Source organism: Sinocyclocheilus rhinocerous, unplaced genomic scaffold (assembly GCF_001515625.1).
Source record: "Sinocyclocheilus rhinocerous isolate Xijiao unplaced genomic scaffold, SAMN03320098_v1.1 scaffold864, whole genome shotgun sequence".
NCBI lineage: Eukaryota > Metazoa > Chordata > Actinopteri > Cypriniformes > Cyprinidae > Sinocyclocheilus > Sinocyclocheilus rhinocerous.
Window position 1 is genome coordinate 359,042 of NW_015645567.1, and position 26,360 is coordinate 385,401.

General features: G+C 36.2%; 1 protein-coding gene across 1 annotated transcript in view; it reads left to right on the plus strand.

Annotated features, from left to right (window-relative positions):
* The window catches only part of LOC107706742 (tetratricopeptide repeat protein 28-like), a 280,615-nt gene that overhangs the window by 158,252 nt on the left and 96,003 nt on the right, over positions 1-26,360 (plus strand). Inside the window, 3 exon segments of the mRNA XM_016510546.1 lie at positions 16,474-16,621; positions 22,869-23,141; positions 26,038-26,170. Coding sequence (XP_016366032.1) covers positions 16,474-16,621; positions 22,869-23,141; positions 26,038-26,170 — 554 coding nt within the window.

Below are 26,360 nucleotides of genomic sequence, written 5' to 3' on the forward strand. Positions count from 1 at the left end.
TTTTTTTTAACTTTAAGTTTTAAATTTTATAATTTTACTATATAATAAAATCTATGTATTTTTATTTATTTCGCTTTAATATATTATTTTACTTATGTAATTTTTTTGTTATATTACTTTTTATATTTTATTTTATTTAAAGTTTATTTTTATCTTTGTTTTGTTTTTTTACTTTTTTTTTATTTTGTATATTTTATCATGATTGTTTTATTTTATAGATTTTATTTTAATTCGTTTTATTTTTATTTTTATATATTTATTTCACTTTTTATTTATTTATGTTATTGTATTTTTTATTATTTATTTATTTTATTATTATTATTATTATTTACACAATTGATTGGTATCAATATATAAGTGGATTATCTGACTAAACGTACCAGCCGAATACAGACGTTCGGGTCTGTTTCAGCCATAAAGTTAATTGATGCTCCCTAATATTATCCGCTTTAATTTCAGATTCCTGTCTGTCTGTGTTTGAAGTTCGTCTGGAGCCTGCGCTAATGTCAGGCTGGGCACGCAGAGCGCCGGCCCCCCGATGATCTCTCATCAGCGATCCCTAGAGGGATGGTTTGATTTCAATTAGGGAGCGAAGCGTTATCAGGCTCCTACCTCAAGCACGGCAATAATTAGAGGCGGGATAGGATCTGACGGGCCGCTCTGCATGCATAACGCTGTGCAAAACCTCCACGTTTCATTAGCGGCGTCTCCGGTGCTGGCATCAGCAGAGCCCGCTGTGTTGTCAGCACGCTAGCGCTCGCCTCTCATCCGCGCTTCAGCCACAAAGACTCTTTGAATGGAGTTCTTGTCAGCCGGGAGGCCGCCGGTCTGAATCACACCAGCAAACCGGAGCGTTAATGGTGCCGTCTAAGCTTTGCTATCAGTATCTGTCATTCGCTTCTGAAAGGGAGGCTCCTCTTTGGGAGTTTTTCTGCAAACGTGGCACTTTTTGCACAGATAAGACCCTTCAGCTTCAAGGGGGTTATTATTTTGCTCTAGGTACATCATCATAAGGGAACTCCAGCTTTTTGGTAAAACATCTGAGCGGGATTGTTGCTCATACAGATGTTTTTGCGATTATCGCCATGGGATAGTTTGGTAAGAGGACCCGGGGAAGAGTCTTGTAAATTGCATTGCGCTCAATTGACCTGTAATGGACGAACAAACATTTGCTGATTTGGAGCCAGCTTTAAATTTTTTAGTCTTTGGCTCCCACAAATGGAGCGAGCTGAAAACAGATGCGTTTTTACACCGAAACTAAGAGTCCGTATATTGTAACGACTGTAAACGTGCCCCTAATGAGCATTAAAGCCTTTAACATCTCTTCTTCACTGGCAGCGATGGCAAATCAGTCTCAGCATCCTGCTGGCCATCGGTGCAGATACCGAGGGCTAGTACAGCTCCTGCAGCGGGGCGGCAGTGACCTACATCAATAATTTAATTTAATTTAATTTAATTTAATTTAATTTAATTTAATTTAATTTAATTTAATTTAATTTAATTTAATTTAATTTAATTTAATTTAATTTAATTTAATTTAATTTAATTTAATTTAATTTAATTTAATTTAATTTAATTTAATTTAATTTAATTTAATTTAATTTAATTTAGTATTTTATTTTATTTTATTTTGTTTTGTTTTGTTTTAATAATATATTAACTAATATGAACTCAAGTTCTTTTAATGTATTATTTTTATTTAATTTATTTTATGTATTATTTAAGCTTCCTTAAACCAGTATTCACAGCACATTTTTCAACAACAATAATAATAATATTATGCACAATTAATTTAGCAAGCAAGTTTATATATCACATTTCATACACAATGGTAATTCAAAGTGCTTACATAAGGATTTTAAAAAATCATAAAATAATCACAACAGATGTGTAAAAAAATAAAAGTAACAATAAAAGCAAAGAATAAAGAATTATTAAAAATTGATTTAAAATGTATTAAAGCAGTTTTATGTATTGAAAGGATACATAAGATACATTGCAATCAGTTGGATGCAGCACAGTGCTCATTCAGTAAATTATTGTTATCAGTATTATTATTAATAGTATTAATAATCTATTTGTAATACAGTTCTCTTCTCTGGGAGTGCTGGTGAATCAGTGTTAGATCAGTCTGAGCGTCAGTGCAGATGGAGAGGGTTTGTCTTCGTTGGCTCCCGCAGCTGGTGACCTTCATCAGCTCGTCTCTGCTAAAATCACAGCGCTGGATCTCGGCCCCCGGCGCTCACTTCTCTTATGCATCTCACATTGCAATTATGTATGTACCTGCCAGCGCTGTCTCTCCGCACGTATCCAGCCCCTTTCCTTCTTTCTCTGTTCATCCCGCCCTTCACGCGACCATTAGTGCCAACAGCTTAGCGGGTTGTCCCGGAGCAAGGTGACACGGCACCAGGAAGTCCAGTCCTAGACTCCATTAGCGCCAGCGTTCCCGCTCTCCATCCATCCGTATGGCACTCATTTGTGTTAAACATACCGGGTGCATGCCTATTAGTTTCTGCTGCCCACAGGACACAAAAAACACTAATGAGATCTCAGTCGTTTCTCGCACAAAGCAATGAGATTGAATGCAGAACAAATTGACACTTTAGTTCAAGTCAGATTTTACTCCTGCTAAAAAGTAATCTCGTTATGTCTCATATAGTTTCATAAGATATCTCAATTTTGATCAAATCGGTCAAGTCTCATAAACGGCAATGCAATTAAATGCAAAGCAAATGGAATGTTTTGCTTCTAAAATAAGTTTGAAATCTGAGCAATGACTTGATTGCTGATTGGGAAACTGAGAACAATTTGAGTCCACAGATCTCGGTTGTTTCTTGTACATGATATTAAATGGAGAGCAAATTGATATTTTTGAAGTGAGATTTTCCTCCTGGATAAAAAATAATCTCTTGGAATTTCATAAGATATCTCAGCAATGTCTCAATTTTGTTGAGACTCAAACAACGAGTTTATGAAATCTAAAAAAATATCTCAAATTGTGCACAGATTCGCAATCAGAAGTCAGAGATCTCAGTTGTTTCTCGTGGAAAGCAATGAGATTGAATGGAGAACAAATTGACAAGTCTTTTGGAAAAAAAAAAAGGTCTTATGGTGCATAATCTCAAAGAATTTCATAATAGGTCTCAATTATGTCTCAATTTTGCTCAATTTGACAAGACTCATCATTAATAGCAATGCAATTAAATGCAAAGCAAATGGAAAGTTTTTCTTCTAAGATAAGTTAATGAGATCCAAAAAATATCTCGCATAGTGCTCCGATTGGAAATCTGCAATCAAAAGTCTCAGTTGTTTCTCGTGGAAAGCAATGAGATTGAATGGAGAACAAATTGACAAGTCTTTTGGAAAAAAAAAAGGTCTTATGGTGCATAATCTCGAAGAATTTCATAATAGGTCTCAATTATGTCTCAATTTTGCTCAATTTGACAAGACTCATCATTAATAGCAATGCAATTAAATGCAAAGCAAATGGAAAGTTTTTCTTCTAAGATAAGTTAATGAGATCCAAAAAATATCTCGCATAGTGCTCCGATTGGAAATCTGCAATCAAAAGTCAGAGATCTCAGTTGTTTCTCGTACAAAACGATGAGACTGAATGGAGAACAAATCGAGACTTTTATTGAAGTCACAATTTCCTCCTTGTAATCTGTAATAGACTTCAAGTAATCTCTTATAGAATTTCGTAATATATCTCAACAATGTCCCAATTTTGTTAAAATTTGTCAAGACTCATAAACAGCAATGCTTTTAGAAGACTTTTGCTTCTAAGATACATTTATGGTCTTAAATTGTATTCAAATTCCCAACCTGCAATCAAAATTCAGATATCGCAATATGAACTCTTCTAATTCTCCCAGGTCTATCTATGATCCACATTCATTTGATACTGTAGCTCTAAACTACTTTATCATCAGGATTTTTTGGACGAACACAACTAAGATCTCGTGGACTATGAAAGCGCAACGTCCGGGCAGGCTTCACAGCCTTGTGGCATGAAAATCTACTCAGTCTGATTAATTGCATAGTTCCCAGAGTGCCGCAGTGAACTTGAGAGTGCTTGAACGATGGCAGATGGTGGAAATTCTAGTGGAATTCAAGTAAGAGAGCCATGCGTATCTGCGAATCCTAACACACTCGGATGGCTTTCCTTTAACACCCAGCAGAGATGTGTGTTTGTGTACGTCCGATTCCCTGATGTCTGTCCGTTTGCACACATTCCTAAAGCGCCATTACACACGGGCAGGGTGATGAATTACTTTTAATAAAGCAAACACAGTTGTTTTGTGTCCAGATCAATCTTTCTCTCGGTTGCCATGCCAGCCATTGTCACAAGTAATTGCCTAAACCCCTCGCCGTGTGAAATAGGGCTCTTTCGGAAGAAAGCTGAACTTGCAGCGGCCTCAATTTCCTACTCCAGTGCACTTTACGCTGCAGCGGCGAGCTGCAGGGGACGGCTTGGCTGGATGCTGTCCTTACCATTATAGTGCCGCCTGAAGCTTCTACATTCCCAGGTGCATCCCCCTTTGAGCAGACGGGATACTGACACGTCTCAGGCCGCGGTCCTGGAGCGCTCGTCCCTCCGGGTCAGGTGACAAGTAGTCTCCTGCTGGTGCGGAAACATACTCATTTGTCTCATTTGAAATATCGCAAAGACAACCATGAGCAGATTAATGACGTTTGATTAGCTTCCCACAGGAATCCAGATGAATATTCATGCAGATTAGCCCTGTTGTTTTGTGCTGCGCCTTCATGCTATGAACAGTTGGTGATGGCAGTTTCAATTAAGGTTTGTTGTTTGCTTTGTCGTGTCTTAATCTCCCTGCAGGTGGACTGGCTACCTTTAACCAGATCAGAGGTGTAACTGGAGTCGGTGAGCCAGTTGTGTGTAGAGATTGGCCAATAATGTGTTTTTAAGATCAGTTTTGAATATTTTCATCTGTAAATGTCTAATAACCAATATTCAGAATCAAATGTTAATTATTATTTATATGTTAACATTAAAATAGTCTAATAATAACTATTACTTTCAACAACAACAACAACAATAATAATAATAATAATAATAAATGTACATTTAATTATTTAATTAATAATTATAAATAAACAATACATGTTATTATTATTAGTTTATTAGTATTAAAACAATACAAATATTTTATAATTATTACTTTTAGTTAAACTATTGTTGTTACTATTTTATAATGTATAATAATAATAATAATAATAATATATTTATATTAGAATTGCATAATATATAACATATATATATAAATGATATTATATTTATAATATATTAATAAATTATATTATTATTAGTTGTTGCTTTTAGTCATATTATTAGTCATTAGTCATATTCTATAGCAATAAGTATATTTTAATAAATATTACTTTTAATAATTATAATAAATTAAATGATAATATATTATTATTAGTGGAGCTATTGAAACAACATATTTTAAAAATAAATATTGCTTTTAGTGATTATTAGTTATTATTATTTTTAGTATTATTTGTAAATAATTATATTAGGCAGTTATTAAGTTAATAATAATATAATAAATATTAGTGATATTATTATTATTGTTGTTATTTTTACTATTATTATTAAAACTGAATTATGAATATTAGTAAAGTTGTTTTCCGATCGTAAATTTATTTTCACCATTATTTTGGGCTATGTCTAAGTGTTAACTATGTATTTCATCAATAATTGGTGAAAACTGTCTTTATATGACAGATTGTTGAAAAATAAGAGACATTTCTTTTCTTCTGGAATATTGTGCACTGATAAATAGTTGTAAGTAAGACCAGGAATGTGTAATAAATGGCCGACTATTTTGATTTCATGTTGATGTTAACCATTAGACTTTGCCACCTCTGTGTTTTCACCTGAAGGTGCCCGTTTGTGCTGCACCACTTTCAGCCGGTGGCTAATGACAGCTCTTACAAATTGCTCTTTTAAAAGACTGGAAACAGGGAAAACGGGGTCGACCCTTGGGAATGCTTTACATGGCAGACAAATGTCAGCTGAGCAACTAAGACCAAGTCTATTGACTTGCTAAAATCCAGAGTCTGCGGAGAACTTAAATTAGCGGTTCTATATTTAAACCGCTGCATGTGTTGCGAATTAGGCTGCATTTGTCTGGTAATCGCATGGGAGATCTGAGCGCGAGCATTCCAGGCTAGCTGGAAACAGAGCTGCTGGACAATATAATATAAAAACCTGCCCCAGTTCTCTCTAGTAGCGTTTTTCCTCTCTCTCCTGCACTAACAGTCTTGTCCGGATCGGTTGTTTACGTGTTAGTGGACGCACAAGCTAAACATCTGCTATTTTAGTATCCCTCGGTTTCCTGTTTCTCAGTGTCACTCAAGTTCAGTTTAGCGATCTGTGTTTGTAATCATCTCACGGGCAGCCATGTTGTCCATGTGCTTCAGGTTTATAACTCCTAATATGTTGCGACTGAGAGTAAATTAAATACTTAGGCCTCAATAGTACTTGGTAATATTCCACATTTAGACAGAGATCTCATCATCTTAGCAAACAAATTCCATCATGAAACATATTTGTATAGTTTTCCAGGGCATTGCTAGTTCTTCTTACTATGGTGTTCTGAGTGCTTGTTAGCATGTGAGGTTACTAGGGTGCCAGGATGTTGTTAGCATGTTGCTGTGAGATTGTTAGTTTGTGCTGGAAGGTTCATAGGTTGCTATGGGGTTGCTATGGTGTTCTGAGTGGTTGTTAGCATGTTGTGAGGTTACTAGGGTGCCAGGATGTTGTTGGCATGTTGCTAGGTTGTTCAAGGTGGTTAATGTGTTGCTTTGGGGTCACTAGGATGTTCTGTGTGTTTAAGAAATTGATACAAGGTTGCTGGGTGATTGTTAACACACTGCTGTGAGGTTTCTATGGTGTTTGGTAGTTAGTGTGTTGCTATGAGGTTTCTTGGTGTTTCTGGGTGGTTCATGCATTGCTATGGGGTTGCTAGGGTGTTCTGGGTGGTTGTTAACGTGTTGCTTTGAGCTTACTAGGCGCTTCTGGGTGGTTAATATGTTGCTATGGGGTTGCTAGGGTGTTCCGGGTGGTCGTTAACGTGTTGCTTTGAGGTTACTAGGTGCTTCTGGGCGGTTGATATGTTGCTATGGGGTTGCTAAGGTGTTCTGTGTGCTTGTTTGAATGTTGTTATGAGGTTACTAGGGCAGTTTAGGTAGTTAATATGTTGCTGTTGGGTTGCTAGGGTGTTCAGGGTGGTTGTTAACCAGGTCTATGGTGTTTTGGAAGGCTGTTGGCACATTGCTAGTGTATTTTAAGTTGTTGTTAGCATGTTGCTATGAGGTTGCTTTGCTCTTACGAATGGTTTATATGTTGCTATGGGGTTGCTAGGGTGTTTTAGGTGGCTGTTAATATGTTTCTGTGTGGTTGCTAGGGTGTTCATTGTGGTTGTTAATACATTGTGAGGTGTTTAGGCGACTTAGCACGTTGCTAGGGTGTGTGGGTGCTAGGGTGTTTTAAGTGGTTGTTAGTATGTTTCTGTGAGTTTTCTTGGATATTTTGAGTGATAGGAAGTTAATTCCAGGTTTCTAGGGTGTGGCTGTCTTGAGGGGCTGTTAGCATGATGTGTTTCTGGGTGATTGCTTCTTACTGGCCCAGTTTGGCTTGTTTTAGCATCTACTACATTGTGAATCTGAGTGCTAAAAAGGCATTTTTCATGTCAGCTGGGTTTGTTTGAATCCCTTACCTCAAGCAGAGCAATGGTACTTGACTTAGCGAATAGCTCTAATGCTAATGCAAGTGTTTATGTAGTGATTGCTTAAAAGGCTAATCCTATGAGCGGCTCCATGAGAATCGGTGGTGATTGTTTTATAATGAAATCTAATTAAGGTTAATAAAGTGGATGAGAGGTGAGACGCCGTACAGTATGCGATGTGATCGGCTCGATGACTTCACAGAAATGCCTGCAGGCTTTTTCCTTCTGAAGGATGTGTGCTGCATCTTGACGTCGGCGCTCACAGTTAAGATAAAAGTCAGCAGATTTTGCCCGATCTGTTTCGGCTCGTCTCGTAGCGCTGCTGATGTAGCTCTCTAGGCCCTCTAAAGTCTTTTTAATTCCCACATTTATGTTTAATACTGAATTAATTTTTAACTACATCTGCTTTGTAAGGAGGCGTGCTGTAAAGCATCCCGCAAAGATTTCCACGAATACGAGTGAAAACATGAAACATGAACGACTGGTTCTTTAACGAGGCGTTCATATGGAAGTCCTACATGCTTGAAGTTAATCTTATTTATCATTAACTGCATTACTTTCTTTTTTCTGAGCCATTGCATTAATGTTCTTGAAGGTGAACCAGATGAAGGTAATGTAGGGAAGGTCAGCGCACATCCTGCATCACGTTCCCAAGGGAATTTGTGAAGGAAAAGAAGGATAACATGCAACATTTACCGCGTCACTGACACACTTCTCTGACACATTTACTTTCTGCACAAGGTAGAAAAACAAGCCAGAGCTCTTGAGAAACAGCTTGAAAAGTTGGCACTTCTCTCATACTAGATGTGTCAAAACAAAAAAAAATAAAAAATATCAAAACATCTCTTAAATTGTTGAGTCTGATTTATTTTAGTGAATCAATTGATTCAATTTAATGAATTCATTTTATAGGATTCATGTAAATGATATAATAATAGTGTTTAGGCAATAATCAAAAACCTAAACTGTTGAGTCTGGTTCATTTTAGTGAATCATTAGTGAATCAGTTTATTCATTTTAATGAAGTAATTTTAAAGGATTCATTTACATGATATAATAAGAAGGTTAATTTTAGTGAATCAATTGAATAATTTTAATGAATTCATTTTTAAGGATTCTTGTAAATTATATAATAATAGCATTTAGGCAATAATCAAACACCTCCTAAACTGCTGAGACAGATTCATTTTAGTGAATCCATTGATTCACTTTAATGAATTCATTTTAACGGATTCATGTAAATGATGTAATAAGAGCATTTAGGCAATAATCAAACATCTCCTAACTGCTGAGTCTGATTCGTTTTAATGGATTCATTTTAAACGATTCATATAAATGATATAATATTTTTTATTGTGAATAATAATAATAATAATTTCCTGTTTTGCAGTAAATTTACTCTGCATGAGGTAGAAAACCAAGCCAGAGCTCTTGAGAAACAAGCTTGAAAAGTTGGCACTTCTCGGAGGAACTTCCCACCAGATGTTCAAAGACTTGCATCAATCGCTGCACACACTTTGATGGTTGCATTGTAAATGCATTCAGTTGCGTTTTTGTAGCACTTCCACACTCACGCCAGACAGTGTTGCCGTATCCGCCATCTGGCTTTGATTAATGCATTTAACAATCAATAAGTTAAGCATCTGCTAATCTGCAAAGCTCCACTCCACCATAGTCGTTGCATTATGAACACTCTTATTACCCATAAACACTAGATTTGATAATCAGAACGTGGCATTGACTAATCCAGGGCGCTTTGATTTCCACGTCAGGTGTACTGCGTGTTGCATGAGTCTCGAAATGGGAAATTCTGACGTCAGAACCAGCACAATTAGCGTCAGCGCACACTTATCTGTCACCCGCCGCTCTGATGCTGATTCCAGACAGGTGTGATTACAATGGTAGGTTTCTTGGGCGTTTTCGAGCCCATCATCGTGCAGCATGAGGAAGTTGTGACAGGCGCTGAATGCCGAATGTGCAGCATTGATTACGGTCCTGAAGTGTGACCTTTTTTCGACGCATCCCTTCACAGTTTGATGCGGATCGTGGATCGATGGCGCTCGGCGATGTGATTGCACAGTAAATGCGTTTTGGCTGCCAGCTGAGATATGGTTGGATATGGATGTCACATTTTATGGTCACTAACTTCAATACGTACAGAAAAGTGTTTTGTGGATTTTCAGAGTTGAGGAGTGACTAGATAAAAATAAATATGCTACTAACTTAACTAGTTTTTACTGTGACAGTAGTTTAAAGTGCCACTTTTCTAGTAAATTGGTGCTTTTTATCAAAAAAGTTGTCAAAATTTTTCATCATGTTTGTTTTTGATCATGTTGTATTGCACGCTCAACTATACACGACACAAGCTGAGGCAAAAAATCTAACACCTCAAACTATTGAATCTGATTCATTTTAGTGAATCGTTACAGTGAATCAATTAATTCATTTTAAAGAGTTCATGTAAATGATACAATAATAGTGTTTTGGCAATAATCAAACACCACCTAAACTGTTGATTCTGATTCATTTTAGTGAATCATTACAGTGAATCAATTGATTCATTTTAGTGAATTCATTTTAAAGAGTTCATGTAAATGATACAATAATAGTGTTTTGGCAATAATCAAACACCACCTAAACTGTTGATTCTGATTCATTTTAGTGAATCATTACAGTGAATCAATTGATTCATTTTAGTGAATTCATTTTAAAGAGTTCATGTAAATGATACAATAATAGTGTTTTGGCAATAATCAAACACCACCTAAACTGTTGATTCTGATTCATTTTAGTGAATCAATTCAGTGAATCAATTGATTAATTTTAATGAATCAGTTTTAAAGGATTCATGTAAATGACATCATAATAACATTTTGTTAATAATAATAACATTAATAATAATAGCAAGAATAAATACATATAAAAAGGAATATATATACAGTATATATATATATATATATATATATATATATATATATACAGTATATATATTCAAATAAACTATTCACTGCTTCATTTGAGTCCCCATGTCTTTTGGTGTTGGTGTTGTTCTTGTTCTTGTGAAACATTTGGTTAAATGCTAGTATTTGTCACTTTGTTTTCATTATATATAATTGTGATTGATTTCTGAGTTTATTAATTGTGTTTAGTGTAAAATTGAAATTCAGTTGAATGTTTAGCACTGTAATTAAGAGGCCAACTGTTTGTTTATTTGCTGGGTAATTGCTTGATAATGAATTGTTTGAATATAAAAAGTGAATTGTATCATCTGATGTTATATCATTAAAAAGATATCGGCTCTCTTAACTTGAGTGTAATAGTTAGCTACTTTTTATGACTTCCTTTGTAAAGGGTAGCTTGACTATCTTGTAACACATTCAGTCTTTTTTTCAAGTCTACAATGTTTCAAGGTCAAGTCTAGGTCAAGTTTTAGTCTGTGTTTGACTCTAGACTTGTACTTTTGAAAAGAAGCTGCACCGATCGTCCATCAGGACAGTAAAGCAGCTGTTGTAGCGTTGTGGCCATAACCATCACACACGGCTGGTCATTACCACCATAAAGCACATCAATGGACAAGTTAGTCATTAAATATCTGCACAAATGCGCCGTAATTAAGTTTTTCAGCCTCATAATTATTTGGTTCTCTTTGTAGTTTGTGTAAGTCAGGTGATTAGCGGCACAGCAGAGTCTGGCTCAGTAATTAGTCCTGAACAGCGTCGTTTGCTTCATCTCTTCATCACACTTTTCTGTCCGTGTTTTTAGCCAGAATCACAGCAGGTCAGGTACCGGAGGGGGCGAGCGTTGCCAGGCGAGTGTTGCTAGGCAGCCAGTGACTCCATCAGGGGGCAAAGCGTACCTGCCTATAGGAATGATGTCTGTTAAGGGCACTTATGTACAACTGTGATACAGACAGATTTTACTAGAGCACATTTTGGGTCATATTTCAGCCAAAATTCGACTAAAAACAATAAGCAATAATTTTTGGATCAAGAAATTAAAGACCATGAAGTGCTTTTTTTGCATTGTGACATTATTGTCATGATAATTAACTCATATTTCTTCCATATTTTCATTACTGTAATCTGTCTGGATGTTTGACTCTTTTGTCTTTTTCAGAATTCTTAGTGATTTACATTAGATTCTTATTACTTCAAAACATATTTTATTTTAATGGATTAAATTAATTTTAATGGAAAAAATTCTGCATAAATATTTATATGTATTAAAGTTTTGTACATAAATGTAAATAATATCTTTACTTTTGATCACATTACTGTAATGAGAGAGAATTTGCAAGGAAAAATTTACTAAAATGTATATATAATCTATCATATAATAAAATAATATAATATATAATTAATTTGAATTTGTGATTAATGTAATTTCAATTAATATGAATTTGGAATGAACTATATCAAATAAACAGTAATAAAAACAATAGAAATAATAATGTACTTTCTTATCACATTACTGTAATGAGAGAGAATATGTTAAATGTTATATATATATATATACACACACACACACACACACACACACACACACATACTAGTACAAAAAAAGTTCACGCGTTAATACGATATTCAATACAACATATTCATATACAAGTATATTCTCAGTGCTCTATAGGCATCTGCTCTCAGATTCATTGCTGTTACTGTGTGGAAATCATTTTAATTCAGCACACGTTTAAACCTCATAATGCGCTGCAAAGCATGCTGCTGTTCGAGTTTTCAATTGAAATGCTCAGAAAACATCTGAATCACGGCGGGCGGTCTTTGCGGGATTGATTCATTTTTGTTTTGCCACTCATTCCGCTGGAACCTTGAGAAAAAAAAAGGCAGTAGCTCATCATTCTGAAAGCTGAAAAACTTGGAGAGCTGAATTAAGCTCAGTGTGTCATGCAGCTGAGAGGTGTGTTTGACAGTTTTCCCAGTGTTATGACCGTGGTTATGATTATATGTAATTGACTGTGGATGGAGCATCACATTTAAGATGTCAGGTGCCAGCGCAGCCAGGCGCCACACTTGATCTGAACAGTTGTGTCTCCATATGCCAACCCGACTCAGTCATTCTCCAGCAGTCCCTGAGAAACAACACTGGATTGACACGCACTGGAGAGCTGGATCATCTGAAGGATGTAGAATCATGCAGAATACATTTCTGCTACTATATATCGAATTTAATGAATTCTAGTTCTGAATACCACTTAAAGATTCTGTTTCTGTTCCACTATAGGATCATCAAAAGAAATTTGAAAATGCAGAAAGTTTTTCAGGTTTCCTGAACACTCCTCCTCCCTTCATTGGTTTGTCAAACAGATAGTCCCGCCCCCACACTCACATAATTGGTTGAATCAATGTTGCTGATGTTGGGCTGGACAAGATTAACAGTATTTTAACATTGCATAAATTAAATTACACATCACCTTTATCACCTTTTATAATTCTGAGGGTGAAAATAAGTTGGACCTAATAATATAACATATAATATAAACATAATTTGTATTGTTTTAATACGTATTTTAAGAGCCATTCTGATGGATTCAGTGATTGAGTGAGTCATTAACTGATTTAGACTGATAAATTATGGATTCGAGATTGATTTATTATGAAGAACCGGTTAATAAGAGTCATTTTTAACCTGTTTTCCGAACACTCCTCCTGTCTTCAGATTTTAGGAGAAACTATCTTAACATTGAACAAGTTACATCATCTTTAATGATTCCTTGAAGAGTTCTTTTAGTCATTTAAGGAAGCTGATAAAAAATTGGACCTCTATATACTAAACAAACAATAATGTATCTGGTAACATGTTTGTATACATATTTTAAGAGCTGCTTAATGATTGAGTGAGTCATTCAGGAATCATGAGTCATTTGTTTGTGAATCACTATACTGGTTGCGCTGTATGTTTGTTGTTGTGTGCAACCAGTGAGGGCAACGCAAAAGTAATATGTTTTGGCTATTTAGTGTCTATTTAGCATGCAGTTTTTTGTTGTTTGTTTGTTTTTCTCTTTTCTCACAACTTGGGTAAAATTAATGATTATTTTGTCTTTCTGCAGTTATCAGAGTATTTTAGTACACTCTAAAAAATGCTGGGTTAAATACAACCCAGTGCTGGGTATAATATGGACAAACCCAGCGATTGGGGTGTTTTGACCCAGCATTTGTGTTACTACCCAGAACGTTGGGTTAAACATTTAACCCAACTGTTGGTTGAAAACAACCCAATCGCTGGGTTTGCCCATATTTTACCCAGCACTGGGTTGTATTTAACCCAGCATTTTTTTTTAGAGTGTATGACATTCTGTCCACATTAGCACAAGAATACTGATGTTCAAGAATCATTAATGGATCTGAAGATCATTAAAATCCTTCAGTTCCAGTGCTTTGTTTTGTCTTTTAACGCCTGCTTTGTTCAGACCAGATTGTGGAAGCTCTTTTTTTGCCTCTTTGCATGTGATGGGAAATTAAATACATAAAGTAAATAAAGTGAAATGAGAGGTGGAGAGATTGGTGTTGTGTTCGCGGGAATGAAAGCGATGCCGGATGAAATCACAGAGCTGTCAGCATCTGCGCTGGGAATTCTGTACGCTAATCGACCAATTAGAGCTTTCGGATTCAGCGGAGAGATGTAGCACAAAGCTCGGCCTGTCATTTAATCAACTTAATTCTAATTTAAAACCGACGGAGTGCAAGTGTTCTGTTTGCTTACGTTGAATAATCACGTGTTTGTTTCGCTTTCACTAAAAGAAAAGCACATTTGCTTTAAAATTACATTACAGAAATAGGATTGAATCCCAGGCGTCTGAAACAAACCCCTGAATCCATTTGCCTCCGGGCAGATATTGATGTCGAAATCTAAAAGCGCTCAACGTGCATGTGTACGTACAGTGGCCGAGCGCGTCCAATCGTGGTGCAGTGGGCCGTATACAAAGAGGCAATTAATATCGAGCCGAGCACGGTGGCCTGCGACGTCCTATAATAACATGGTTAGACCAAAGGTTAATGTGTTGAATTCATCATTCGTTTCAATGAAGCTGTCCGAAAAAAAAGAGAGGTAGTCTGTAATCAAAGAGCTCCCTGTGCAAAGTGAAATTAATTATAGGGGCCTTCATAAATTCAGTGTCATGTCTTAATCTTCCGCTGGTCCCCTTCCCAACCGTTATCAGATCGGCTGGAAGTGGGCCGCACGCTCGGGCCGATCTAATAAACGGCTGTGTGAGATGATAATTGTGAACGAGCTGTATGTCGGCGGAGATGTGAGTCCGCTCGGACTCGGACCTTTAGTCAAACGCCAGTGAAAATGATGGTGTTTATCAGCCCATCTCCCTCACGGTGAATATAGAGAGGACATTATGTGTTCTGGGAAGTGAACTGCTGTGATATTTAATCCAGTCGAGCGGTCTGGTGTGCATCGCATGATCAAAATAACAGCAACCCCTTTGAAAACATGAACGCATGCATGTCTGAGATACAACGTCCGTATCAGCACCTACATGATGGACAAACTTTAAAGGAGTAGTTCAGCCAAACATGAATATTTGCTGAAAATGTACTCACACTCAGACCATCCAAGATATAGTTTGTTCATGGAAACAGATTTGAGAAATAGCATTGCATCACTTGTTCACCAGTGGATCCTCTGCAATGAATGGGTGCCGTCAGAATGAGAGTCCAAACAGCTGAAAAAAACATCACAATAATCCACAAGTAATCCACACCACTCCAGTCCATCAGTTAACATCTGGTGAAGCCAAAAAGCTGCATGTTTGTAAGAAATAAATGTATTATTAAGGCAAATGTATTATCAAACCGCTGCTTCCAGCTAAAATACAAGTCTGTAATATTGCTTCCTCCAGTGGAAAAAGTCATCTGGTCTGAAAAATCTGATTATAAGACAAAACAGTCAAAAACAGTTCTAAACAGATATGTTAGTGGGTTTTGATGTGAGAGGACAACAGAGAATGGACTTTTTCCTTGTAGGAAGCATTATTATGGATTGTGGACTCATATTATAGCCGAGAAGTGACGGTTTAAAGTTGAAACATCTTAATAATGATTTTGTTTCTTACAAACATGCAGCTTTTTGCTTCGTAAGACATTAACTGATGGACTGGAGTGGTGTGGATTACTTGTGGATTATTGTGATGTTTTTATCAGCTGTTTGGACTCTCATTCTGACGGCACCCATTCACTGCAGAGGATCCATTGCTGAGCAAGTGATGGAATGCTACATTTTTCAAATCTGTTCCCATGAAGAAACAAACTCATCTACATATTGGATGGCCTGAGGGTGGGTAAATTTGCATTTTTGGCTGCAGTATTCCTTTAAACATCATAAATGTGTTTGTTTAGCATGCATGTTCCTGTTAATCTTCACAGTAAACAGATATGGCTCAGGTCAGTGTGAGTCTTTGGGATTTTTTAAGATGTTTTTGTTGGTTTGTTGGTACTTGCGTCTGATCAAGAGATGCACGATTTGAGGAATCATTCATGTCTAAATGGGTTTCACACTGTGGTTTAACACTTATGGTTTGGGTTTTTGTTCAGATCGCTTTGATTTGTGCACTTTAAGATTGAATTCTGGGAGGAAGCCGTCTGCACTGGTGAAGGGCAACACCATGATGAATTTGATCCAGAATATGTTGCTTGTTCATTGAAGTGGATGACAGTACTAACATGCTTTATCTCTGGTCCTCTTTCTGTAGGCATACTTCCGACAGGGTGTTGCCCTTCAGTACCTGGGGCGCCATGCGGATGCCCTGGCCGCCTTCGCCTCGGGACTGGCGCAGGATCCCAAGAGCCTGCAGCTGCTGGTGGGAATGGTGGAGGCCGCCATGAAGTCCCCTCTAAGAGGTACACGGCATGTTTGTACAGGTTTTGGGGTCAAATTCCTGAAAACAGCCTCTTAAATATAATAAAAAGAATTTCATTAGTGAAAAAGGTACATGAATGGGCCATATATTGTCTTATTTGAAATCTAAAAATGCCAAAATCTAAGTAGGAAATGATGTTTAAAAATGATTTCAGATGAGTGCGAAATATAAACTGAAGATGCAACATGCTTTTTCGGGCTCTTCTGGTGTAGATTCATCTGCTGACTATAATGAGCATGATAATGGGGGTTTCAGTGTGTATAATGTGCTTGTTTTTTGTTTTTTTCGGATCATATGTGACCTGCTCCCTTATTTGAGATAATTTTGCATTTTTATGCACTGAATGAAAGAGCAAAGTCTCAATTCTCTACTAGTGGAATTACAGTGTTTCTGTGCTTATTATAATTTTTGAAGCTTCCAAACTATTTGTAGATGTTTATTTGACAGAATTAGGAGATTGATCAGTATTTTAAAAATAGATAATTGATATACAGTATGTGTGTGTGTGTGTGTGTGTGTGTGTGTGTATATATATATATATATATATATACTGTATGTGTCTGTGTAAAATATTTACATTTGATATATTTCAGAAAATATTTATATGTATATATTTTCTACATAACCTCAATAAATCAATATATCTACTAATATATATTTACTAATGTATATAATAATTATATATATGAATATTTACTAATATAATGAAGATATTTATGTATATTTAATATATGTAATTAGTATTATAAACATTTTATATTTTACATTTTATAAATAATTCTCACAATTTCTACAATATTTCTCTAATTTCCACCATATCTAAAAGTCAAGGCTAAAATGTAGGAGTCAGTTTTCAGTCTTTTTCGCCCAATGTCAACACTACACGTTTTGAAACATCAGACCATGAACCAGAATAGCAGCAGAAATCCAGCGCTTGCAGTGAATGATGCCACATAACCTTAAAAAGTGTCCAGTTTCACTGCGTTTGTCCAGCTGTCTGTGGCGGGACGGTCTGTGTGTGTTTATGTGCACGTGTGTGTATACCACATCCTCTGACGGGCCGCTAGCTGTAGGGGTTTGAGAAATGCTTTCGGGACGCTCGGATGTAAATCGCAGTCTCAGAATAAACAGGGTCATGCAAACAGCCGTTGCTCTGGGAGGACATCCAAACGGGGCCGTTTTATCTGCTACTTATGTCCCTTATTTCCCCCTGTTGTCCCTTAGAGCCAGACGCAGCGCTCTGAGCCGCGGAGAGAGTAGATTATGTTGAACAGTCTCTCCAAATCGGCTCCGGGCAGAGGGGTGATCGCTCACGGCCCCTGGGCTCGCTGATAACAAGAGACCCGCTTTCTCCCGCTCTCTCGCTTCCCCTCATCCCTTTATCGCTTTTGTAGCGCCCTTGTGTGAGGATTTGCATGTGGGATTACCTAACTTTAATTTAATTGTTCTCTTCTCGGCTTCACATCATCAGAGGTGCCATTCAAAGCCCTTCCGCTAAGACGAGAGGTGAGATGCCACCGAAAACTGAGCCGATTGTGTCGGGCTGCTCGCGGGGGATAACAGACGCGCCTCTTAGCTTTGTGTTGGAAAGTTGCAGACTCCGGAAATCACACTCAGGATAATCTCAGCCAACTCGTGCCTGTTGAGCTGGTTAGCTCCAGTTTGTGATGTGCAGCACTATACAGTGATCAACTAGTCAGTCTTGAGGAAAACCTCTATAATTAATGGCCAGAGACATACACTATACACTAGGGTTAAACAGAATGAACAGAATATAAACATAATTGAGTATTAAAGCGTTGACTATCTATCTATCTATCTATCTATCTATCTGTCCGTCTGTCCGTCCGTCCGTCCGTCTATCTATCTATCTATCTATCTATCTATCTGTCTATCTATCTGTCTATCTATCTATCAATCAGTCCATCCGTCCGCCCGTCCGTCTATCTATCTATCTTCTGTCTATCTATCTGTCTGTCTATCTATCAATCAGTCCATCCGTCCGCCCGTCCGTCTATCTATCTATCTATCCATCTATCCATAGTTCTATCTTTCTATCATCATTCTATCTGTCCATCCATCCGTCCGTCCGTCTGTCTGTCTGTCTGTCTGTCTGTCTGTCTGTCTATCTATCTATCTATCTATCTATCCATTGTTCTATCATTCTATTTATTTATCTATTTATCTATCTATCTATCCATAGTTCTATCGTTCTATCTATCATACTATCATTCTATCAGTTATTCTATCATTCGTTCTATCGTTCTATCTATCATACTATCGTTCTATCTATCGTTCTATCATTCGTTCTATCGTTCTATCTATAAATAAGATGGATACTAAATACTATAAATACTGAAGCGATGCGTCATTGAAATGGTCTGCAAACATCTTTTTTGAAAAGTTTGCAGTATTGATGTGATTGATGGTTGTACTGTATCCACAGATGGTTTCTACTCTCTCTTGATGTGTTTTTAGCCAGTCCCAGCGGTATAAAGCGTGATGAATTAGTGCAGCATCTACCTGAAACCTCTGTTTTTGAGCTACAGGGAATACTAGAACTCCTCCAGATGCACAGCGAATTACAGATATGGAAATCCGCACGGCTTAGTTTAGGAATAGTAGTGTAAATAGACTAAAAGAAAGTAAACACAATGAAATGCAAGTGGATGTTGTTGTCAGTCTCTGTTATTATTTCTTTATTTAGCTGCTTCCCACGAGACGCCAGACAGACACGTCAAAGCTTCTGTTTCACATGGCAAAGCCTCTCGACAGAAGAGAGGGAAGCGACGAAGAGAAAGAAAAAAGCGTCGAGAGGAAGGAAAGATAGGCACCCAGAGGCTCATCATTAAACCCTCCTCTCCGCGGCGGGCTGCATAAGCACTTCTGCGCTCTTGTTTATCGTGCCCGTGTCTGCTGTTAACTAGATTCACATACACACTCAATTCCGTCCCCAAGCCAAAGAGTTTCTCGCCATACCGATTTATGCAACTTGTAAAAGTGTCAGGCTGAATGCAATTACGCGATATGAATGCGTTACCACAAACCCAGAGGAGTGTTTGTAGCCCGCGGTAGAGGACGTTCACGCCTGTTGGCTACACGAGAAGAGGGAATTAAACCTGTCGGAAATCACTCCGTGTTCCTGAAGTGTCTTTTTACAATTAGGAGATTCATTCATGCTGAATTTGGATAGATTTTCGATAGATTTCGATAGATACTGTAGATCGAAAGAAATACAGTATAGCTGATAAGTATGTCTTAAAAATGTCTTTGATTTCAAATAAATGCTGTTCTTTTGAACTTGCTATTCATCAAATGTGACCCTGGATCACAAAACCAGTCATAATGGTCAATTTTTTCGAAATAGCTGAATAAATAAGCTCTCCATTGATGTATGGTTTGTTAGGATAGGACAATATTTGGCCGAGATACAACTATTTGAAAATCTGGAATCTGAGGGTGCAAAAAAATCTAAATATTGAGAAAATCGCCTTTAAAGTTGTTCAAATGAAATTCTTAGCAATGCATATTACTAATCAAAAATTTAGTTTTGATATATTTACGGTAGGAAATTTACAAAATATCTTTATGGAACATGATCTTTACTTAATATCCTAATGATTTTTGGCATAAAAGAAAAATCAATAATTTTGACCCATACAATGTATACTATTGCTACAAATATACCCCAGCGACTTAAAACAAATAATAAAGTCACAAATAATCCTGAAGCAAAAAACAAAACAAAAAAAACATAGTTTTAGACATTTAAAAAAAACAGCCTAGTTATGCAAGATTTGGTCAGAAACTATCTAAATTTGTCTGATTTACCAACAAAAACTGTTTAATCTTTACAGATTTAGCAAAAAACAGTCCAGTTTTGTCCAGTTCGGTGACATTGTCTGTTTTTTAGCTGAGTTGGTCAGAAAATTTCTAATCTTGTCTGTTTTAATCTTGTCAGATTTAGTTTTTTTCCCCCCAGTTTGCTCAGAAAATGTATTTTGTCTGATTTACCAATACAAACCTGTTTAATCTTGTCAGATTTAGCTAAAAACAGTCCAGTTTTGTCCAATTCGGTGGCATTGTCTAATTTTGTCCAGTTCATCATAAAAAACTGTTTAATATTTTCAGATTTAGCAAAAAACTGCCCAGTTTTGGCCAGTTTGCTAAAAAAATTTCAGATTTTGTCCAATTTGCCATCAAAAAACTGTTTAAGATGGTCAGATTTAGCACAAAAAAAAAACAGCTAAGTTTTGTACGATTTGCTCAGAAAATGCCTTATTTTGTCTGATTTACCAATGTGCTGATGAATCATAATCAATAATACAGCAATGTATAAAACATTTTATAACACTGATAGTTGCTGATTGGTCAACACAGTGTTCCAGCTGTTATGAAATGCAGGGTATGATATGAAAGCGCTTATGACAGTACACATTTGCGCAGCCGAGATGAAACATGCTGAATTGGCTATCAAACACACCCAGAAGGACAGTAAGAAATACACTCCACAGAAAAACGAGGGAAGGGCAGATAAAAACGGATCTTTGGAGGTCCCACGGGGCAGTGGGTGACACTCGACTGTGGCCCGTCGTGATTTATGACAGCGTGTGCGTTTCTCTCTTTAACTGTGTCTCCTTCCTCCGCCGGAGGTCACCTCTGCACATATGGTGCGTTCGTACATCTTACCGCATAGTAACACGTGGGTTTGTTTTACGGATAAGCATTTCTAAGGTGAATATTTTACCGAGTAACTTCCACAAGAAGGTCTGTTTTGAGTGTGCGGCGACAACACACATGAATAATCACCTCAACTTGTGCAGACAAAAGCTGTTTCACTGAACACGCCGTGTTAGCTTTACAGTCGTTTGTTCTGCGCTTGTACAGTAAACGAGCTCGTGTTTAACCTGCTCAATTACATTTTCTTTTTCATTTTTGTGATGTGTAAATGAACTGAATAAAAGTTCAGTCAACAAATTACAACTGAATGAGCTCTTGCCAATACTAGTAACTTTAGTGACATGAGGTGCTGCATATAAAATTAGCATATGCAATTAGTGAGAAAATTGACCCGATTTTGTCAGATTTAGCATTAAAATGGTCTGATTTTGTCTTATTAGTTTTGTTGTTCTGAGAACATTTAGAGTGTTTTAATATCTAAAAAACTGACAAAATTTGTTTTGTCTGTAAAACCTGATTTAGTCTTATTTAGTCTTGTCAAATTTAGATAAAAAACTGCCTTGTTATGCCAGATTTTGTCAGAATCTGTCTAATTTTGTCTGATTTACCAACAACAGTGGATTAATTTCGTCCGATTTAGCCAAAAACAGACCAGCTTTTGTTCAATTTGGTGAGACACTGCATAATTTTGTCCAATTTACCATCAAAAGCTGTTCAATATTGTCAAATTTAGCACACAAAAAAGGCCAGTTTTTGTCTGATTTGGTGAGGAACTGTCTAATTTTGTCCAATTTACCAACAACTGTTTGATATGGTCAGATTTGCTCAGAAAATGTCTAATTTTGTCTGATTTAACAACAAAGAACTGTTCAATATTGTCAGATTAAGCAAGAAACAGCTCAGTTTTGTCCAATTGGCTCAGAAACTGTCTAATTGTGTCCAAATTACCAACAAAGAATGGTTTAATTATGTTAGACTTAGCAAAAAAAACCTGTCATTTTATGAGATTTAATGTATGTAACACAGTTCGTAGTCACGGGAAGAAGGAGGCGGGAACCGGCGAACATTTAAAGACTTTAATAAAATAAACAAACACAAAATGAAAGTAAAGCGGCAGCCCCTCGCGGACGACTGCCGCACACAAAATAAAATCCAGGCCTGGTCCTCTCTCGTCCAACACTGTCGTCACTCCTCCTTTTATCCATCCGGAGCTCCTCCGTGGGACTCGAGACCGGTGAGTGGCGCAGGTGTCGCGCATTAGCATGTACTCCACCGGCCTCGCTCCGTTCCCACGGCTCTCGGCCCCGCCCCTCTCGTCACAATGTAATTTCTTGTTATATCTAACCAAAAAAAAAACATCCAAAATAGTTTTTTAAATATCTAAGTTTTGTGTATTCGATGATTAGTAAATGTAAAATTTGCATTAAGTGTGTATTTAGATGTAAGGTAGATTTACTTTTAAATACTGTACTAAATCTGAGGAGTTTTTTTTTTGTATGTTTCATGTCACATCTTTTCTAACTCTCGCTCTCATTACATTACTGCAGAATCCCTGGAGCCGACCTACCAGCAGCTGCAGAAGATGAAGCTGGACAAGAGTCCGTTTGTGGTGGTGTCTGTGATTGGTCAGGAGCTGCTGACCGCCTCCCATCACGGCGCGTCTGTGGTGGTCCTGGAGGCGGCGCTGAAGATCGGCACCTGCAGCCTCAAGCTGCGCGGCTCTGTTTTCTCGGCCCTCAGCAGCTCTTACTGGTCATTGGGCAACACGGAGAAAAGCACCGCCTACATGCAACAAGACCTGGAGGTGGCCAAAACTTTAGGTGAGCGACTCTTTTGCAACAGATTTTAGGTTTCTTGCAACATAATTTTGTTTTTATTGACCATATGCCATAGTTTGAATTAGCTATTATTTGTATATTTTCATTTTAATTTTAGTTTAAGTTTTAGTCATTTTGTTGTGGGCTTTTGTCATTTGCATTATTATAATTATTATTATCTTTAAAATATTTCTATTTAGTTTGAGTAATTTTAGTACTTCAACCTAATTTTTTTATATTTCCGTTAGTTGCCAAGGCAACATTTCTAATTTGTGTTTAAGCATTTTTAAATTTAAGTTTAATCTAATATTTATATTTGATCAATATTAATACTAATTATGTTATGCCACGATGCAAGAAATCAGGCCGTTGAGATTTGCAATATAGTATATATCCCCCTACAAAAGTATACTGTATGTATGCAAATAAAGTTGGATGTACTTATATATCCAACTTTATATAAGGAGCTGGGTGAAAATATAGTTACATTTTGTGAATAAATAAATAAATAAAAAACAGTCAATTGAGATTTACAATATAGTATATTTATTGATTTGGGGAAAAAAACTGAAAACCAAAACAAACAAAAAACAGCCTAGTTATGCCAAATTTGATCCGAACAGAAACTGTCTATATTTTAATAAAAATAAATATATATGAAAATTTTAAAATGTATAAAAGTATCAAATGAAACAATTTAAAATATAAAATGTTCAAATTTATAATAAATGTATCACAAAAAGATTTCTAATAGTTTATATTTTTAATATTTAATCTAATATTTACATTTTACAATTTGAAAATGTATAAAACAATATAAAATGTAAAAATGTAAAATATTACATTTTTAAATATATTGCGTTTCATCTATTTCAATTAACATCTATTAACAATTTTAATAGTATATAGTTTAATGTTTAATCTAATATTTATATTTTAGTAATATGAATACTATTACAATTTTAAAACTTATAAAACGATATACAATTTAAAAAAGGATATTGTATTTCATCTTTATTTCAGTTAACAATTTTTAATCGTTTTAGTTAACAATAATAACACTGACTACGACCTTCAGAGTTAAACAGGCTGTTATTGCTACTGTCCCTTTAAGATCTACCTCACTTTTGCTTCACAAACTTTAACATTTCTTCTTTTGTGTTCCACGAAAGAAAGTCATACCGGTTGTACGATGAGTAAATGATGATTTTGTGGTGAACTGTTCCTTTGAAACGTTTTTAATTGGACTCATTTTGCATATTCCTGTGATCACGTTCTGTTCTTGAGAAATCAATGTACTTCTGTGGTCTGTTCCGAGAACATACAGTGATGGACGTCCAGGTGACCTTGTGCAAGAAAGGCCTCGGTACCTTCTCACAAAGTTAATTATTTTGACCCAACCGAGCACACGCTGATAAGGTCTCTCAGTAATTAGGCTTCATGGGACTTTTTTAATTAAAAGCTGCTGCAACTTTTGCCTAAAATGTCACTCGACTAGTTTTTGTGTTTTCGGCGCAGTGTAAATATACATACACATCTAATGCTGAGATCATAAACATTCTCCTCGCTTCTCCTGAATGTCAGAGGTTTACAGCTCGACTTTAAGGCATGAAAGCATTGTAGGGTTGACTGTTTCTCGCCCTGTCTCTCTCACATGCGATGACGCACCTGAACTGTGAATGTTTGTGTTCGAGGTTCAGCTCGCACTTGTAACACATTAGTACACAGCTGACGTCTCGCTCGGCTCGGCTCGGGTCTTCTCTCTTGTCAGAGCGGCTGATTGCACTCACACACAGGATGAAGGTCTGATAAGAACAGCTGCAGATGTTGCAGGTGCTGCGACGCTCGAAGCGTGACTGCCATGATGTCATCGCTGTGCAATCTTGTTCATTCACCTCAAACCACCGATGAGTCGAGTCACATTGATTTATGTAGAACTCTTCACAATGCTCATTGTTTCAAAGCAGCTTCACAGAAAATCATGATATTGATCTTTAGAATATCTTAAAGAGGGGTCATATGATGCGATTTAAATTTTTCCTTTCTCTTTGGAGTGTTACAAGCTCTTGGTGCATAAAGAAGATCTGTAAAGTTGCAAAGTCTAAAGTCTCAAATCCAAAGAGATATTCTTTATAAAAGTTCAGAGTCAGCCACGCCTACTTAATTATCTCATTGCAATAATTTGTAAAATGTAATAATGAATATTAAAAACAAATTATAAAACAATTCAGAAAATGAAGAAAAATATTATTAAATAAAATATAATACAATTACCTTTACAGTAAAAAGAATGATAATTTTTGGGAATTAAAATTTTTTGGGGAAATAATAGTAATGTTAAATAATACAAATAAATAAAAATAAATATGTTTTTATTATTTTAATAATGTTTACTCCACTGAATAATGGAAATAATAGTAATGTTAAATAATACAAATAAATAAAAATAAATATGTTTTTATTATTTTAATAATGTTTACTCCACTGAATAATGGAAATAATAGTAATGTTAAATAATACAAATAAATAAAAATAAATATGTTTTTATTATTTTAATATTACATTAATGTTACATTAATCACAAATTGTGATTAAAATCAGCTCAATTAAGATGAAACTAATGCAAAAATATTAATGGTCCTAAAAATAGACTTCATTTTCTTTATGCCATACATCATTTCTTCTTTTTATCTTAAAATGAAATATGAGCCAGTGATATTCTTGTCAGGTTTGGTGAGATGCACACGCTGGCTGAGCTCTTATCAGCTCATGCCTCATCCGCCGGCTCTTCTCATCATCATCTGATTCATATGGCTCTATGAAATGGAGTGGATGAGGAGAATGATAGACTCTTCTTTTGTGTGTCCAGATTGTGTCCGTGTGTTTGCTCTGTGCACAGAAATAAAGCACTGCGTCCTCACATCTGTTCCTCTTCCTCCTCTCTTCATGACTCACTCCAGCCGTGGACCTGACCGTGATTCTGCAGCCATTAAAAGCAGAAATGGTGTTTGCAACACGCTGAGCAGTGTTATGTGACTTTGGAATATTTAGTGCAAAATAATGTAGGACTGGATTTTATCCATCGGAATTTGATTGGATTGTGAAAAGTAGGTTAGGATATTACTGATTAATATTAATATGTAATAATATGTATATTATTATTACAATATTAATAATAATAATACATTTGTCATTTACATTAGTCACAATAATGATTCTAAT